A 17,816-nucleotide genomic window follows, 5' to 3' on the forward strand; every position below is an offset into this window, starting at 1 on the left:
GTGGCACAGGGTAACAGGAAATTTTGAAAATTACAGTTGGCAGCACTGTAGCACTGGCATATGTTCGAAACTTTGCACAATTGTGGTGAACGCATTGCCATTTAGTAATCATGGAGAATTGGACTGGTTCGGAACTTGCAGTAGCTGTGAGAGCAGTTTACAAAAATGGTGATAGTGTGGCTGCCATGCAGAGAACATTTCGACAGCATTACCAGCTTGGACATCATGGACGTGTCCCATCTGCACATGCAATTACAATGTGGGTGCGTAATTTTGAAGAAACAGGGTCTGCCTTGAAAAAGAAACCTCCAGGTGGCATTCCAACGGTACGTACCCCAGAGAACATTGCAGCTGCTAGAGCTGCAATCGAGAGAAGTCCAGCATGCATCTTCATTAGGGATTAAGTGACGAAGCTTACAAAGAATACTGCACAAATTAGACTTCCATCCCTATAAGTTGCAGATTGTGCAACACTTACAAGAACGAGACCAATGTCATGTATGGAGTTTAGTAGCCAGATATTGGCTAAAATCAATGAGGATGCAAATTTCCTTGGTTATGGATATCAAACGAAGCCCGTTTCCACCTGAACGGATTCGTGAAAAAACAGAATTTTCGTTATTGGGCACAGGACAATCCTTGTGAGTTTCACCAGCAACCACTACATAGCACCACGATCACAATATGGTGTGCTGTATCATGTCATGGTGTTATCAGCCCTTATTTTTTTGAACGTGAGGATGGTAGTGCAGTGACAGAAACATCCACTTGATATGTTGAAATGCTCCAAACATTCTTTACATCGAGACTGTATGAGCTTGATCTTAATGTCAAAAATGTATGGTTTCAGCAGGACGGAGCCACATCACACACTCCTCAACAATCAGTGACAGCAGTTCGTCAATTGATTGGAAGATGCATTATTTCACGTAACAGTGACATTGCATGGCCTGCAAGGTCCCCTGATCTTAGTTTGTGTGACTTCTTCCTGTGTGTACCGTACACGTCATGCAACAATCCATGAACTGAAGGAGAACAATGAAAATGAAATTACTGCCATTCCTCAAGATTTGCTACACCACACATTCCAGAGTTTTCATAACAGGCTGTTAGAGTGTGAATGCCAAATGGGAGCACATCTTTCCGATGTCATCTTTAAAAAGTAAAGAGACACTTTTGGACATTTTGATTGTAAAGACATACTGAATAATGGCATACTCAATACATTCACTTTCATTAATAAATTACTAGTTTTATGAATTTATTCATGGAAATGACGTTATTTTGAAATTTCCCATTTCCCTGCACCACCCTGTATAAGGGCTAATAGCAAACACAATGATAGTTTTTTGAAAGAACAAAATGCACTGTGTGCTACCATAACTGCTGAGTTAAGTACACTGTCGATCCTAAATAGGGTAGCACTGATGTAGCCAGGAAATATCTGTACCTGGACATAGTGCTTGGTTGAAGCACTCATCAAAACTTGGTCGTTAGTGAGGCTGTAGGCTCTGACTGGTGTGTGCTGCACTGCAGTGAATGGATCTCTGTTTGTGGGACTACTTGTGTGGTCATTTTCTGCCCCAAAGAACTGTAACTGTGAACTCCCTATGTCTACTGACTGGTGAGAGGCTGGGTGGTGTCGTATAAACCCATCCAGTGTAAGAATACCAGGAAATCCTGCCAATGTGACATGGCTTATGGAGGCAAACTAGCAGCAATGTGTCCAGCAGATGTGGTGCCACCTGACTGCAACAGCTGCAGAAGTAATGTTCTGTAGCTGAAGTGCCAGCACCCGAAACTACAGCATCCATCTTCTTTATGAAGGAAATGGCAAAGCCATGCAACTGTGTAGTCAGTGGTTGTGACATAGCTGCCAGCTGAGGATACTGCATCCATTTTCCTGTAGTGGGAGATGGTGGCACCTTCAGAAAGAAGCAAATCATGTCAGGTCATAGTTGAGAAATGGCGACCATGCAATTGAATGTGCAGTGAAACTTTTGCTGCTGGAGAACAGGAGTACTGAGGAACCAACTGGAATCCCATGGAGTAAGCCACAAAGGGAAGACACAGACACTCTGCAGACATTAGAAGGCTCTGGAGGTCACAAGAGACAACCATGGCCAGAGACACCTGAGGCAAGTGACCAGGGTGGGATGGTGCAGATCAGGGTCCAGGAGAAGGTGTGTTACATGCTGCGAAGATGCCTGTCAGAAGAGAAGCCATTTGCATGAGGCCAGTGTGATCCACACACCAAAGGGAAGAAGCATGGGAGAGGAATTAGAACTCTGACGGTGTGGGCTTCACATCAGTTACATACAGGCAGAGAGGAGGGCTGAACCAAGGGCAACACGTTCAAAGATGACAAAGTGTGGTGAGCAGAGTCAACAGAGGTGGAGGGTCATCACAATTGGACCTGGAGGGAGAGTACACATAGGGGACAGAAACAGAGAGCACATGAAGCACAAGAGAAGGTTCATTGTGGGGCGGGGGGGAGGGGGTGGGGGAGGGGGAGGATGGACATTGAGTGGGCTGGCTACATGGAGACTGGTGGTGGCAGTGCTGATGGCACTGGAACCTGAATTAACTGTCACATTAACCACCCCCATGATCACACAAATTGAGCCCATTACAGTTCTGGCACTGGATCAGTCATGACAAATGAAAAAATGATACCAGTCAACTTGACCAGCAGAGTATTCCTGTTCAACTACAGAGGCACATAATTCTGAGATCTACAGTGGCTCAACTGAAAAGTGATGCCTTGTTTTTCTGTCCCCAAAACACACTGACAAAATCAATATATGCCCAACTTGCAGCAGCTACCAGTTACAAACTGTCTCATTTGACATTGTTTTGACACTGGCAGTCATCTCCAAAACACAAAGGAGTAGCAAATAGAACACATGGTAATGCATGTCCACACAGCCCACCAAAATGTACATTCAGCATTAAGTTGTTACTCACAGTAAAAACTCGTAGTTCCCACTATTTATAGTAAAGCAATAGAACCAGAACATGCACAGCTAGTAGTGCAAGCATCAGATGCAGCAAAAATTGTGACAAAATGGAATAGTGAGTACTATCACTAGGCAGAACAAGGAAAAATAAGTAATATGGCTCATAATCACAGAACATGATGGAGCAGAAATTGTTCACACACAAATGATGAGTCAATTAAGAACAAATAGTAAATAACAGGTAATTCACACAAAGCAATGTCTCCTACAGGAAATTTCATTAAAAAAGAACTGGAAAGCGTTAATGATGCAATGGCTGTGCATAACTCATAAGCAACTGATAGTCTCCTGCTCACTAGACAGTTGCTCTGACCACTAAGCAATATGGAAACAGTAGTCACCACAACTGTACGGCCTACAGCACCATGTCTCCTATCAGACCCAAATTATCAACTTAACCACACACTGCTGATGTAGTGCACCTGCCCGGTATCCTCATCACTCACAGCATTCTGCCAGTTCTCATAGGAGTTCAAGTGGGGTGTGCATCTATATTTAAGGGATCATTGGCCAGCCTTGCCTTAGTTATGTATTTGGTGTCTGTTTCTCGGACTTGTCTGAAAGAACAAACACCACATATATAAATAAGGCAAGGCTGGCCAATGATCTGGGTTTGAATGCCAGTTTGGCACAAATTTTCAACTTTCCCCATTTATGTAAAGCAATGCCCAACAGCAGCTAAATATAATTAATTCCTTTGTGTCTTGAGTCATCTTTGTGGTAGGAACAACACCAAAATAAACTTTTACCTAATCACCACTGTCTAATTCCACTATGGGAGGATCACATTACAATTAATAGATTTGCCAAGATAGCCAAAAGAACAATAGGACTTTACTGCACAGTATCTTAAGCAAGTAAATGAGAAAACAGCTTCCAATATCATACTGCTAAATGACTATCCTGACTGATAAGGGTTGATACAAGACACAATGACAGTTTCTTGAAAGCACAAATTGCACTGTATGCTAATGAAGCCACTGAGTTAAGTACACTGTCCATCCTAAATAGACATAGCCAGGAAACATCTATGCTTGGGTGTAGTCTGTGGTTAAAGCACACTTGAAAGTTTCGCAGTTAGGATGCAGTATGCAATGCTGTAGGATACAAATCATGTGAGCTGCACTACAGTGAATGAATCTCTGATTGTGGGACCACTGGCATGGTCAGCACGTGGCCCAGAGATCTGTAGTTGTTAACTCCCAGTGCCGACTGACTGGCAAGTGGTTGGGCAGTATCCTATAAAGTGATTTTGGCTTACAGACATGAGCTAGGGTTGATCCCAGTAGCATTGCATCTGATTGACGTAGCACCATCAGATATTGCAGTGGCTGCAGGCATAATTTACAGTGGTTTAGTTGTTGGTGCCTTGATAGGGTGGCAACCCGTCTCAATCTGCTCTTTGGTGGCTGGATCCAAATGCACCATAAACAATTACTACAGATTTACATCAAGGCATATATTTATTTAATGTGCATTTTTTGTGTAACATTTGGCAGTATCTGGCAGCAGAAGATAAAGCTATTTTATTACAAAGATCAAAGTTATTTGGGTATTTTGATTCCATGTAAATGTGAATACATGAATACCCCACAAAAAAGTGACTGCTTACGGTATTATTCCTTCTCATAATATTGTTACATTCCATGCAGGATTTTCCATTGTTTGACTGCTTATAGTAACTGATAGTTTCAGTTAATGTTCATAATGGTCACTGAATGTTTGGATTTAAACTCAAAGAGCTATTCAATGCAGTACTCATTTATGACTGTTGCAGTACTCATTTATGTCTGTTTATAGTCACTCCTCAGTGCCTTATATTATGTTTATAGTAATGTGAAGGTAATCTATGTCCAAGTGCATCTGTTCAATTTTTTGTGACTTCTAAATGATATTCTGTTTTGCATCATATATCTATCAAAATACCTTTACATTCTTTAGTTTCCTGCTGTGCAAAGTGAAGCTGATTTTCCTTTCTAAAAAAACTTCACGGAATGGAAACATCCAAATGTACAATTGTTACTCTTTGTGCTGACCAAGCTAAACGTTTTTTTATTCCTTCACTGATTGTTTTAAATGTGTCTGTAGTTATTAGGCAGCTCTATATTTCAGCAAAAAGGTGTCCTAAAATGACCTAGTGAAACTATTGGAAATCACAGGAATTGGACAGATGGTGCTTCTGTAAATTCATTGTGTGAGTTACCTCTCACAAGAATCATTCAAATGTAAACTGTCTGCTGTGTAATGTGACTGTGTGAGGAGCAAAATATCAGTTACATACATGTGTGACTAACATATGCTGTTGAGAAACTTAAGTTCTACATGTATAAGCTTGGCAAAAGACTACATTCACAGCTTGTTGTATTGTTGCAAGGAGCACCACTCTAACACAACCCACAACCTTCAACCCAGTTGAGCTACAGTGCTGGGACAATGTAGACTTGCACATGCGTACTTGTGTGTGTTTGCTTGTGTGTGTGTGTGTGTGTGTGTGTGTGTGTGTGTGTGTGTGTGTGTGTGTGTGTCTGTGTTTGTTTGTTTTTCTCCATTATGTGACTCTGAAGAAGGAAATCGTCTAAAAGCTCAGCTATGTTTATGTAGCTCATTTATGCAAAAAGTGATTATCTTTTCACTTTCCATTACCAGTTGTAGGCAAAACATTGGTTTGGCCCATTCCCCATTCAAGTTGCATACTCATATTTATACAACAAGTGCTTCTAAGTAATTAGTCACACACAAATGTGAAGTGCATCTGCACTTCTTCCTGGAGATGTTATCAGTATTCACATTAAACACATTAATCAATTCAATAACATGTTTCTCTTATACATTTGTTATATTCCTGAGCAGTACTAATATCACAAGGTCAAGCACAATGGTGCAACATTTCCTACTGCATAAAATATCTTACCTGAATCATATAGCAAACAATAACCTTTGTTTTAGGAGGAGGGACTCCCAGGCCTCAAGCACATCACGGGACTGGTATTTGTCAGATGACAGAACATCCATAGGTAGCAGTTCTGTTAGTGGTCAGCACACATCAAGTACTACTGGTGATACAGCAGAAGATTTTACTGACAGTGCAGGAGAAAATGGTAATTACAACCACAAGAGGACAAATGAATGATTTTCATGTCCAAGAAGTACCAGAATATCAGAACTGACAGAGTCAGACAATATCTTTCAAAAGTTAAAATATGCAGCAAAGTCATGTCTCTGATTTTTTAAAAAGTAATCAATTAATTTTTAATAAATATCAAGTTTTTGAAACATCAAGATTTAAAGGAGCAGACTTAAAACAAGTAGGCTACTAATCATTGAGTCAATTCATTACACATTTTATCAGTAATGCATATTAGTAATAGGTTTCCTCTTGAAATATGTGTTTTCATAAAGTGTTTTCTGATTGGAATAAAAGAAATGACACAAGCTGTTTTTGTCTGTGTGCGTGTGTGTGTGTGTGTGTGTGTGTGTGTGGTGTGGTGTGGTGTGTGTTTGGTTTTTTGTGTAGAAGCAGTTGGGGGAGGGGGGGGGAGGAAGGGAGAGAGAGAGAGAGAGAGAGAGAGAGAGAGAGAGAGAGAGAGAGAGAGAGATGATATTGTTGTGTTATGCCACAATCTTCTGTGCTTCTCCTCTGGAGTAAGCTGTATGAATATTCTTATCATGTATTCTTACATAAGTCAAGTGACAGTTTAATTCAGTGCTAAAAGGATGGAAGAGAAGCACAGAAAGCAAAGACTGTCAACTCACTCACTGCCATATAAAAATATTGCTTTTTTTCAGTCCAGTTAGGCAAACTAGAGTTATCATTGCTCTATGACTCCTTTGCTGGTGCACTTCATTGTTCACTTCACAGAGCAAAAGTAAGTTGTCTCTAAGAAAGTCTTATATATAACTTATAGTTATATCTGCACCTGTTTGAAAGCCAAAACTATGATTATATTAAAAAAACTGTTCTTATTATTCATGGCGCTGTCACAGTCATGTACCTTAATGAAATATTACTAAAGCTACATTGTTTCAATAACAATCATAATAAATATGTGCAGATTTCCAACTAGTGTGTAAGTGCAGAAATAGCACTCTCTGGTTTATTTAAATACATGTATTTTGTGACATTTTATGCTGTAATTTTCAGGGATTGAAACCAATGGATATAAATGGGCTATCAGATCCATTTTGCAGACTTAGTCTCATACCAGCAGAAGGAAGGGTAATAACTAGATGTTCAAATAGAACCAAATAGCTAAAAAATAAAATGATTATAATAATATATTATTTTGTTTTCAGTCCAATACATTAAGAACTAAAACAGTCCACAAAACAAGAAACCCAGAGTTTAATGAAACTCTCACATTTTATGCAGTATCAGAGGAAGAGATCAACAGGAAAATACTGCATATTGTCATTTTGGGTAAGTAAATAAAATACAGCAGATAATTTTGGACTGCTGGATGAGAAATAGTTTATAATGTAAGATAAGAAATCTACTCACCAAGCAGTGGCAGGAGAAGGGACATGTAAAAAAAATGTTTTACAGATGCAAGCTTTCAGAACCAGCAGCTCCTTCTTCTGCCATAAGGGTTGAAGGGAAAGGCAGAGGGATGACTGAAAAGGACTAGAGAGGCTTAGGAAAAGGGGTAGAGTTTGAGATTCACTCAAAATCGTGGGTCAGGGCAGACTTATTGGATGGGATGAGAAATAAGTCTGCCCTCACCCAGGATTCTGGGTGACAAGCACTACCTCTTTTCCTGAACCTCTCCCATCCATTTCCTTCATCCCTCATCCTCTCCCTTCCACCCTTCTGCCAGAAGAAGAATCCACTGGCTCCAAACTCTTGCATATGTAAAATATTTTTATAATGTGTTCATTGCAGCTGCTTGGCGAGTAGACTATTTATCTATATGTACATTATATTATCAAAAATTAAAAATCAATTGTTTTCAAAAATTGATTATTTTTGTGGGGGGAGCCTTCTCTTAGTGCTGTGTGAGTGGTTCTCTTGGATGGAATACATGTGTGTGAATACAAAAGGAGTGAGTACTAATTAGGAGGTGGGAAAACAAAGATATAAGATATATGAGCTTCCTTTCACCATAAAGAAATGGCCTGACGTCTCATGTTGAAACCTGACAGTGTGCAACATGATTCTTGAAAAATCTCAACTGCCAATATGCAATGTAAGTTACCAGAAAATAGTTAAATATGAAATTTTTAGCATAATATCTGCACTTAAAACTGTCTGCTGGAGGAGAAATACAATAGGGAAAGTAGGTTGCACAGAGATGCACAGAGATGCCTTTGGGTGTTTATTTTCCACAAAGTGTGTAACACTGCATGTAATACAAGTATAAATTACTAACAATACTAATGCAACGAATGCATATGGACAGAAACTATGTAAATCTCCGCAAACTGTTCTACACTGCTAGAAGGGAAATTGGTTCTCAGTCATCCTGCACAGCAGCTGTTGTGTTTTCCAGAAAAGTTAACTTTCCCCACCATGAGTGCTGCTCACTTGTCAGTTTACAGATTATACCTCCCCAGTATTTCCTATCCAGTTCTCTTTTGTGAGTGGATAAAATAACTTCATTGAGCTCTTGTTTATAAATTGGAGTTATTTTCAGTTTGCAATTGTTAAGTGAGCTATTGTGTAAAGAAGCTCAACAACTGGAGCTGCCAGCTGTCTACAGAACTGGATAACCTGCCCCAAATGATGCTGTCACTAAGTATTTGACAATGTCAATTTCTTTGTCTCTCCTTTCAATGAACGATATCAAATGCACCATTCCAACATAAGATCTATCCACATCTGGTGAGAACCAGAAGCTTAAATTGTCTCTCCCTACAACAGATGGTTGGTTTGTGGGATTATAGGGACCAGACTGCGACGGTCATCGGTCCCTTCCCTACAACAGAATTGGGTTAATTAGGTGTTATATAACTTCAGATATTTCAGCTTAAGTCTGGGATTACCTTACAGCAGACTATGTTTGTAGACTTGAACATGATCAGTCCCATTCCATCAGACATATGCACAACCAACTTGGAAGATATGCTGTGGATGTGTGGTAAATGACTCCACCCAGTGCAGCCCACTCTGCAAGTGCCAGCAATTCCTCATTGGAAGAGATTTATGCAGTCTACAAGTAACATAATTAATGGTGAGAGAAATGAAATAATTTCCTGTCCAATCATTACTTCAACACCAATAGACACTATTATATAGCTTTACAACATACTGTCAGTGACATTCAGCACCCAGTCACCACATTTACCAATACACTTCCTTTCTGACCAACACTACTACATAAAATTAAAAGCTTCTCAGTCATTGTTTATAGTAATGTATTTTACATAAAAGTTCACTTAACAACTGTAGATAAGTACTCAATAAACTGAAAATAACTTCACTATAGAAACTCAATCACAGTGAAGTTATTTTGCCTGCTCACATAAAAGAACTGTACTGGAAATGCTGAGTCTGTCTGTAAAATGAAAAATGAGGAGCACTCATGGTGGGGCGGAGTTGCCTTTCCCAGAAAAGTGCTACAGCTGCTGCACAGGATGATTAAGTTTCAAAATCTCTTCTACCAGTGTAGAACAGTGTGCAGAGATTTACATAGACTCTGTCCATATGCCTTTCTTGCATTAGTATTGTTAATAATTTATATTTGTATTCCATGTACTGTCAGCTCATTTTGTGGAAAATAACCCCCCTCCTCCCTGGGCAACTGTGCATGCTGTGCCTCGATACGCGCTGGGAAGGTGTACCATCTCCTGAAAAGCCTTGCAAAACCTGTAGTAAAATGTTATACAATAACCACACGTGAACTGTGTCAGTAACAAATAAAAATATGCATGTTCATTGTATGTAAATGTGCTATTGATCATGAAATATTATTTTAGAATGAGAAAACACTGCACCTTATTATTAATAAGTATATTTCTGTGTAACAAGTGCTAAGAATAACAAAGACTAAGAGTATATCATGTCATGGAATTTATGAATTGTGAGATAAAGACTTGGATGAATAAAATGGATATTGTAAGTGGGTAATTCCCCCCCCCCCCCCCCCCCCCCCCCCGCCCACACACACACACACAAAACTCTCTCTCGCTCTGTCTGTCTGTGTGTGTGTGTGTGTGTGTGTGTGTGTGTGTGTTTTGCTGCTGCTGCTGCTGTTGCTACTACTACTACTACTACTACTACTACTATTGCTTTTATTATTGGTTGACTACCACTCTTTAGTTGTAATAGTGCATTGGCAGCCACTATGTGAAACATAACTAATCACATGATTTTTGGACTTAACCCACAAGAAAACAGGAAAAAATACTTTAAATAATTTTGCTATCAATAAAAGAAAATATCTGTTGCAGAAAAGTTTTTGTTAAATATTCACGACTAACACAAAGATAATAAATAATAACTCGAGGCTCAGGCATGTTTATAAATAAATTGCTGACTAGTAAAAATATTTTCACTGTCATAAATATTATTCACACCATAAATAATGGTGTAAAAGGTCAGTGTTAAAAAATAACTTATGTAACATCTGGAATAATACTGCAGCTATGTAGGTAATTACATTTTGTTTCTCCCTGCAACAACTATTACAGTTTTAAACAACCCACATGTATTTTTGAGCTAGCTGTGTGTGTTGGCAATATGAGTAAATTGTTACAACCTAGCTTAGTATCTTTACTAAGAATTATTTGCCTACATAGCAACATTGATGATTGTTAGTCATTACTATGAGTGTGTGAAATATATGCGACATCATGACATATAAAAATTGTCATCCATGATTCCAAACATAACAAACCAATACCCTGAATAAAGCAAGAGGGGTGGGGGGGGGGGGGGTGAGAGGAGGTGGGGAGGGGAGGGGAGGGGAGGGGAGGGGAGGGGAGGGGAGGGAGAGGGAGAGGGAGAGAGAGAGAGAGAGAGAGAGCGAGAGAGAGAGAGAGAGAGAGGGAGAGAGAGAGAGAGAGAGAGAGAGAGAGAGAGAGAGAGAGATGATATAAAGGTTTGGTATAACTTTGTGAAACACACTGTAGTTGTTCCTTGTGATGTAGTGGAGTAGAGAGACTGGCAGACCCTCCTAATGACTCTTCAGTTTGTAGACCTATAAAAAACAGAAGTGCATGACTCAATCCAGTGACCTATCTTCCATTGCGTATGTACCTTCCAACCCTTCCTGTTACAACCCCAGAACACAATTTGTCCCTTATAACAATTCTATTGTACTTATCTGTGGTACAAACATTTAATATTTGTTCTTGCCATGACATAGTGACTCCATTCCAGAAACCCTACGGGATCTTGAGCCCCTCATCAAATCCTTAGGCTCATTCCAGTACCTCTCCCCTGACTCTGTACCTCTCCTCACACCTACCACTCCCCCCACTCCTTACTTTCTGCATCCTCCCTATATCCATATACCCAAACACCAATGATGCCCCATTGTGACAGGTTACTGTCCCTTCCCCCTACTAAGAGAATCTCTGCTCTTTTAGACCAATGTCTTTAGCATATTACCTGGAACCTACTCTCCTACATGAAAGACACCATCCATTTCCTCCACCAGCTATCCACAATTCCTTCTCTGATGATCCACTGTGGATATGGGACAGCAGGTGGTCAAATGCTTGCCAAGGTAATTACCAAACAACCATAAATTGTGAGAAGCTGTTATATTTTATTGTGGCACTCCATTTCAGCATTTCAGTATGCCATCTTCAGACTCCATATGTAAAGTCTTTGAAGAAAGTACTCAAATAATGAATTTACAGTATCCAGATACTGATGTTCCCAGTAGGCCAATATTGATACATCTGAATTTCTGTAAATGTAGTGTATATGGGGCCTGAAGATCGCATATTGAAGAGTTGAACTGGTTGTCAAAATAAAATAACTTCTCAAAACATATGGCTGTTTGACAATTTCCTTGGTAAATAACAAAAATACCTGTTAATTTACCATTGTGCTGTTCATCACTGTTGATGCCACCTCCTTTTACACATCCCAAATGCCCAGTGCCCAATGCCCAGGGCTCAAGACCTTGCCATTGTTGAACATTGTCTTCCCCAATGCCCAACCAACAGCAAACTTACAACTCCTTCCTGGTAACCAAGACCTCCTTTAAAGGCATCACCTACAGACAGATCCAGGGTACGCAAATGGGCACCTTGTGCCACCGTCCCATGCCAATTTATTCATGGGTCACGAAGAGGAATACTTCCTAACCACCCAGAATCCAATACCCTACATACCTTGTCTCTCCAGTCACCTACCACCTCCCACATACCCACCATCTGGCCACAAAAGAGCTCTCTTCTAGTGATGCAGCACCACCCAGGACTGGAGCAATTGAATCACATTCTTCTCCAAGGTTTCGACTACCTCTCATTGTGACCTGAAATGAGGAATGTCTGACACACTATTCTTCCCATCCCTCCTACAGGGTTATTTCACCACCTGTAAAACCTACACTATATCCTTTTCCATTCCTACTTCAAATCCATGGCCTCATGGCTCACATCACTCCAACAGACATAGATGCAAGTTCTGTCCCATACATTGTCCCACCATCACCTACTCCAAACTGGTCATGAGCATATCATCCCATCAAAAGCAGGGTGACCTGTGAAAGCAACCATATGATCTACAAGGTAAGATGCAACCACTGTGGTGTTTTCTATGTGATCATGACAACTAACATGCTGTTTACCTGCATCAATTGCTTCGCTAGTTCCTGCCCTTTATCCAACTGTCCCCTTCCCAGCTTCAACTCCAACAATACAGCCTTCTACTCCATCAGTACCCTCACCAGTCATTTTCCCCTTCTCTACTTCTTTCCTTTTTGACTCCATTCCTTCCCCCCTGTCCCCCCTCTCCTCCATCCATGCCCCCCCCCCCCCCACACACACACACACAAAACCTCCTGAATGCACCTAGCAGCTGCCACCCTTTCCCACAACATCTGTGCATCCTCCCATGAGCAGCACTACACCTTTCTCCACCTTACCCTGCTATTCTTCCCTCCTCATCCCCCCTTTCCCCTCCCCCACCTCACCTACCCACTGTATGTTGCCTCCTCATCCCCACTGTGCCTGATTGCTGTTCCAATCAGGCACAGTTTCGGCAGTCTGACCACTAGTAATGTGTGTGTTTTGTGCTAGTATGAATATGTGTGTGTGTGTGTGTGTGTTTTTCCTACTTCAGAAGAAGGCCTTTTGGCTGAATGCTAAACTGTATCGTAGTCTTTTCATTGTGCCTGTCTGTGACTCAACATCTCATCAGTATAGTGAGTAACAATCTGTTCTCTTCATAATTTTATTGTTATTCCATTCTGGACTTTCTATTGTTTAATAAGTACTTGTAAATATTTCTGTAGAGGCTACCATGAAGAAGAACCCTGAGGAACTTGCAACAAGTTAAGTCTTCTGTAGAGCCACTTTTCAAAAGCTTCTCTTCCCTTCTTGTCTATAATCATTATTGTCCACAATTCACTTCAGTACAAGGCTACCATTCAGATAAATTATTTCAGAAAAGATTGCTAACATTTAAATTTATATTAGCTATTAACATATTTTTCTTTTATTAGAAATACTTATCTTGGTAAGGCTAGGCTGCATTTTACAAGGGTTGCGCAATAAGTAATACAACCCTTTTTTTTCAGCCGGTTTCAACTGAAAAATTGCAGAATTTTTTTAGAACATCGTGGAATATTTGGACTTTGGTCCCAATAGTTTCATGAAGTTCTCATAGATGGAAGAGGTATATGTAGCCTTCAAAATAGAGATGCCTTCCAAGCTGAGAGCTGTAACTCAGTTTTCTTTGATAAAAGAAACCAGCTATAAAACCAGAGCATTGCAAATATTCATAGGTGCTTGCTGAATGTGTATGGAGACCTGGAAATGAACAAAAGCATGGTGACTCATTGGGTGATATGTCTGTTATCATCACAACAAGGTCACACAAAGCTGTCCAGTCTTCCACATTCTTGCCAGCCACACACAGCTGTGACTCCTGCAGGCATTCTCATTCAAGATGATCGCTGAATCATGATAAAACAGAGTGCTGCACAACTGGGTGTCTCTGTTGGTTGTGCTGATGCATGTGCCCACCAGTTGGGGTATTCAAAAGTATGTGCTCACTGTATTCCTCACCATGAACAGAAGACCATACTGAGCAATGAAGGAGCATCTTTATGGAATTTCTTGTGCATTATGATGTTTATTGTGACATTGTCACAGACAGTGAAATATGGGTTCATCACTTTGAACCAGAAGCAGAACGGCAATCTGTGGATTAGTGCCACACCACTTCTCCTCTAAAGAAGAAGTTCAAAGCCACACCCTCAACTGGCAGAGTAATGGCAATGGTCTGGGACTCTGAACATGTTTTATGTTCTCCCTCATGAGGCAATGATCATCTTTGAGGTGTACTGTTCTATCTCGAGGAAACTAAAAAATTGACATTGGTTTTTTCATTGTCACAAAAATGCAAATGAACTTTACCTTTTCCAAGACAATGCAAGACCTCACACAAGTCTGTGCACTGGAGAGCAGCTCAAAAAACTTTGTTGGACTATTCTTCCTCATCCACCCTACAGCCTGGATCTTGCACCTTCTGATTTCCATCTGTTTGTCTCAGTGAATGATACACTCCATGGGGGGCAGTACGTGGATATCAGGAAGTTATTGATGCAGCAAGACATTGGCTCCAACATCGAACAATAGAGTGGTGCTATGCAGGCATACAGAATCTTTCAGTAATGTGGTATACAGCCATCACATTGAATGGCGATTTTGTTGAAAAATAGGGTTTTGTAGCCAAAAGGGTGGGGAATAATATGGTGTATTGGAATCCTGAATGAAACTAACCTGCTTTCAGAAAAAAAATGTTTTGCATTACTTATTGAACACCCCTCCTGTATGCTATTTACTTCAGCCAATGACTATTATTTTGATACCCAAGTAGCAAACGCCATCTGTAACTTTAAGTATCTCATTTTCTGCTCAAATTCCTTCAGTATCACCTGATTTAATTTATTTTTTAGTGTTCATCTTATAAACTCTCTTCAATATACCATCCATTCCGTTCAACTGCTCATCTCAGTACTTTGCCATCTTTAAGAGAATTACAATATCATCAGTAAACTTCAAAATTTTTATTTATTCCCTCTAAACTTAGGTTCCTTTCCAAATTTCTCCAAAATTTCTTTTACTGCTTGCTCAGTAGTCAGATACAATAAAATGGGGGCTATGTTACAATCCTGTCTCTCTCTCTTCTCAGCCAGTGCCTCCATTTTATGACCTTCAACTCTTATTATTGCAGTCTGGTTTCTGTACTATCTGTATATACGTTTTTGCTCCCTGTATTTTATCCCTGCAAGCTTCAGAATTTTAAAGAATATATTTCAGTCCATACTGTCAAAAGTGTTCTGTAAGGGCACTAGTGATGTAAGCAGAGGCTTACCTTTTTTCAATGTATCTCCTAGGATAAGTTGTAGGGTCAACATAATGTCATGTGTTTCTACAGTTTTCCCAGAACCCAATCTGTTCTTCTCAGAGTTTGGCTTCCACCAATGGTTCCATTCGTCTGTAAATAATTCATGTTAGTATGTTGCAAATAAGCCTCATTCAACTGATGGACTGGTACTACTCACATCCATGAGTGTCTGGCTTCTTTGGAATTGCTATTGTTACATTCTTCTTGACATCTGATGATGCTATATTATTTTGGGATAACTTTATACACTCACTGAGAATATTCTTGAGATAGAATGGTAGTCAGAATGAAATGCAGAGTTGAGGGTACATTTCACTTACTTTTTAAGCTTTTGTTTATTGTTGGCAAGTGTTAGTCTGTCTCAATGTAAATCCATATTTTGAAACTGATTGTCTGTAGATTCACGCATATCAGAATATTTATGATGCTCAAATTTTAAATAATGTAACTAAGACACAGTTTTTCCTGAAATTTTCCATATGGATGTATTCAAAAATTAAAACTTTACACATTATAATTGTACAGAGTTCAGTCACAAAAATATACCGAGAGTTGTTCTTAAGTGGCTTTTGCTGCATTCCTTATATAATTTTACAATACTGTGTAACATGTTTCTGCATTGTTTTATCCATGGTTTATATTAAATTACAATTAAAATTTTATGAATTTGCTAGATTTCAGAGTGACAAAGGTATTGGCTTGTTGCAAAGTTCTGATCTTGCACATAGTTTTACTAACACCTTGATAATATTATAAGAGATTACATTAAGTTAATCTCATCAAAAATGTTATTTATTAGAGTACAAATTACTGTACTACAAAATTTTGTTGAATCAGAAGATGCTAGCATGTTTTCAACATACTTGTCTAAACTACTTCTCATTGAACGAATGGTTTTATGCATTGAGATTATGTTGCCTTTATGCTAGAAATATACTGACAATACCTTTTTTTGTTTTGTTTTGTAATCCATTAACTTCATAATTTAACTGATTGTGGAGTGCTAAATAATATAACATAGCAAGTGAATTACAGTCAGTATTGTCTCAGTTACACATATAAACAAAGTTAGTTCATGATCACAGTGTGTTAGTGTACCATGCAACATGAGCATCAAGTATTCTGGTGTCAATAGATATAGAACATTTGGTCTCATTCTCCTATGTTACAAGAGTCAATTCAAAAATTTCATTGTGATCATGGTTAACTATACTTTCCCTGTATATACAGGGTGTAAAGTTTAAGTTGACAAACCAGAATAAGTCGAAACATAAGCTTCACATGAAAAAATGTGTAGAATCAAGAGTTGATTATTTTCAAAGGGGACATCTGCTGGTACTAAAATTAGCCCGCCACCCCAGCCCCCTGGGGGTGGGGCTAGAGGCAACTTTAAAATTTCAAATTGGAACACTCATTTTTATTGCAGAATCAGATTCTACATTAAAAAAGCTATGTACATTTTGTCTTAAACATTTGTTTTAATTCTTGGTAGTTGGCACTGTAATTAAAGAAAATCCATGTTCTTATTTTTGCGTGGAAAATGGTTATGGACAAAAAAAATACTTATTTACTTCATAAATTTTGATTCACTAAAACTAGAACTGTCTCTCTCTCCCCATAGGGTGGGGTTTGAGGGAGAGGCATTACAGTTTTACAAATGTTGACCCAAATACAAATTTTTTCTGCAAATTCGGATATGTTTTGTTTGTTTCATGGTCATAGGGCCACACTACTTTTAATTACCAAACAAATCATCTGACTAGTTAATTAACTAACCAAACATCCTACTTACTAACAAGTTAACTCATGAACTAACAGAGTAAACAAAGTAAAGGACTAATTGAGGAAAACTCTAACCCACTCGCCAACTAAAGATGAACATATTTCCATTTAAGATTTGGTGGTGCTGAAAAGGAACAATTGGTTTCGTTTTATTGTAGACTATTTGCAAATACTTGCAAGTAAATGAATTTTGGGGTCCTTCTTTCCAGTGAGTCCCATCACCTCTCACTTTCGGCCTGCTTGTTGTCTGTAAATCCTTTGCATCTCACCATTGTATGAAATCAAATGTTCAAAGTGGTGACCTCCAACTTCGATACATTTATTGACTCATGCTGTAAATCCCTGCACACATCTGGTGTAATTGCAGTGCAAGCATCTCTTATTCTTTGCATTATGTTTTTGGGAGTGGTGGGTGTTTCATGATAAATGATGTCTTTTAGATAACCCGACAAGAAAAAATCTGGCGAGGTAAGGTCAAGTGAACTGGC

General features: G+C 39.3%; 1 protein-coding gene across 11 annotated transcripts in view; it reads left to right on the forward strand.

The window, feature by feature from the left end:
* Positions 1-17,816, forward strand: part of LOC126284608 (rabphilin-3A-like) — a 971,947-nt gene that overhangs the window by 896,528 nt on the left and 57,603 nt on the right. For all 11 annotated transcript variants that reach the window (XM_049983667.1, XM_049983659.1, XM_049983658.1 and 8 more), the window contains 4 exons: positions 5,967-6,118; positions 6,807-6,886; positions 7,162-7,236; positions 7,314-7,437. In XM_049983667.1, coding sequence (XP_049839624.1) covers positions 5,967-6,118; positions 6,807-6,886; positions 7,162-7,236; positions 7,314-7,437 — 431 coding nt within the window. The remainder of the gene's footprint in view (positions 1-5,966; positions 6,119-6,806; positions 6,887-7,161; positions 7,237-7,313; positions 7,438-17,816) is intronic.

Source organism: Schistocerca gregaria, chromosome 8 (assembly GCF_023897955.1).
Source record: "Schistocerca gregaria isolate iqSchGreg1 chromosome 8, iqSchGreg1.2, whole genome shotgun sequence".
NCBI classification, from domain to species: Eukaryota; Metazoa; Arthropoda; class Insecta; order Orthoptera; family Acrididae; genus Schistocerca; species Schistocerca gregaria.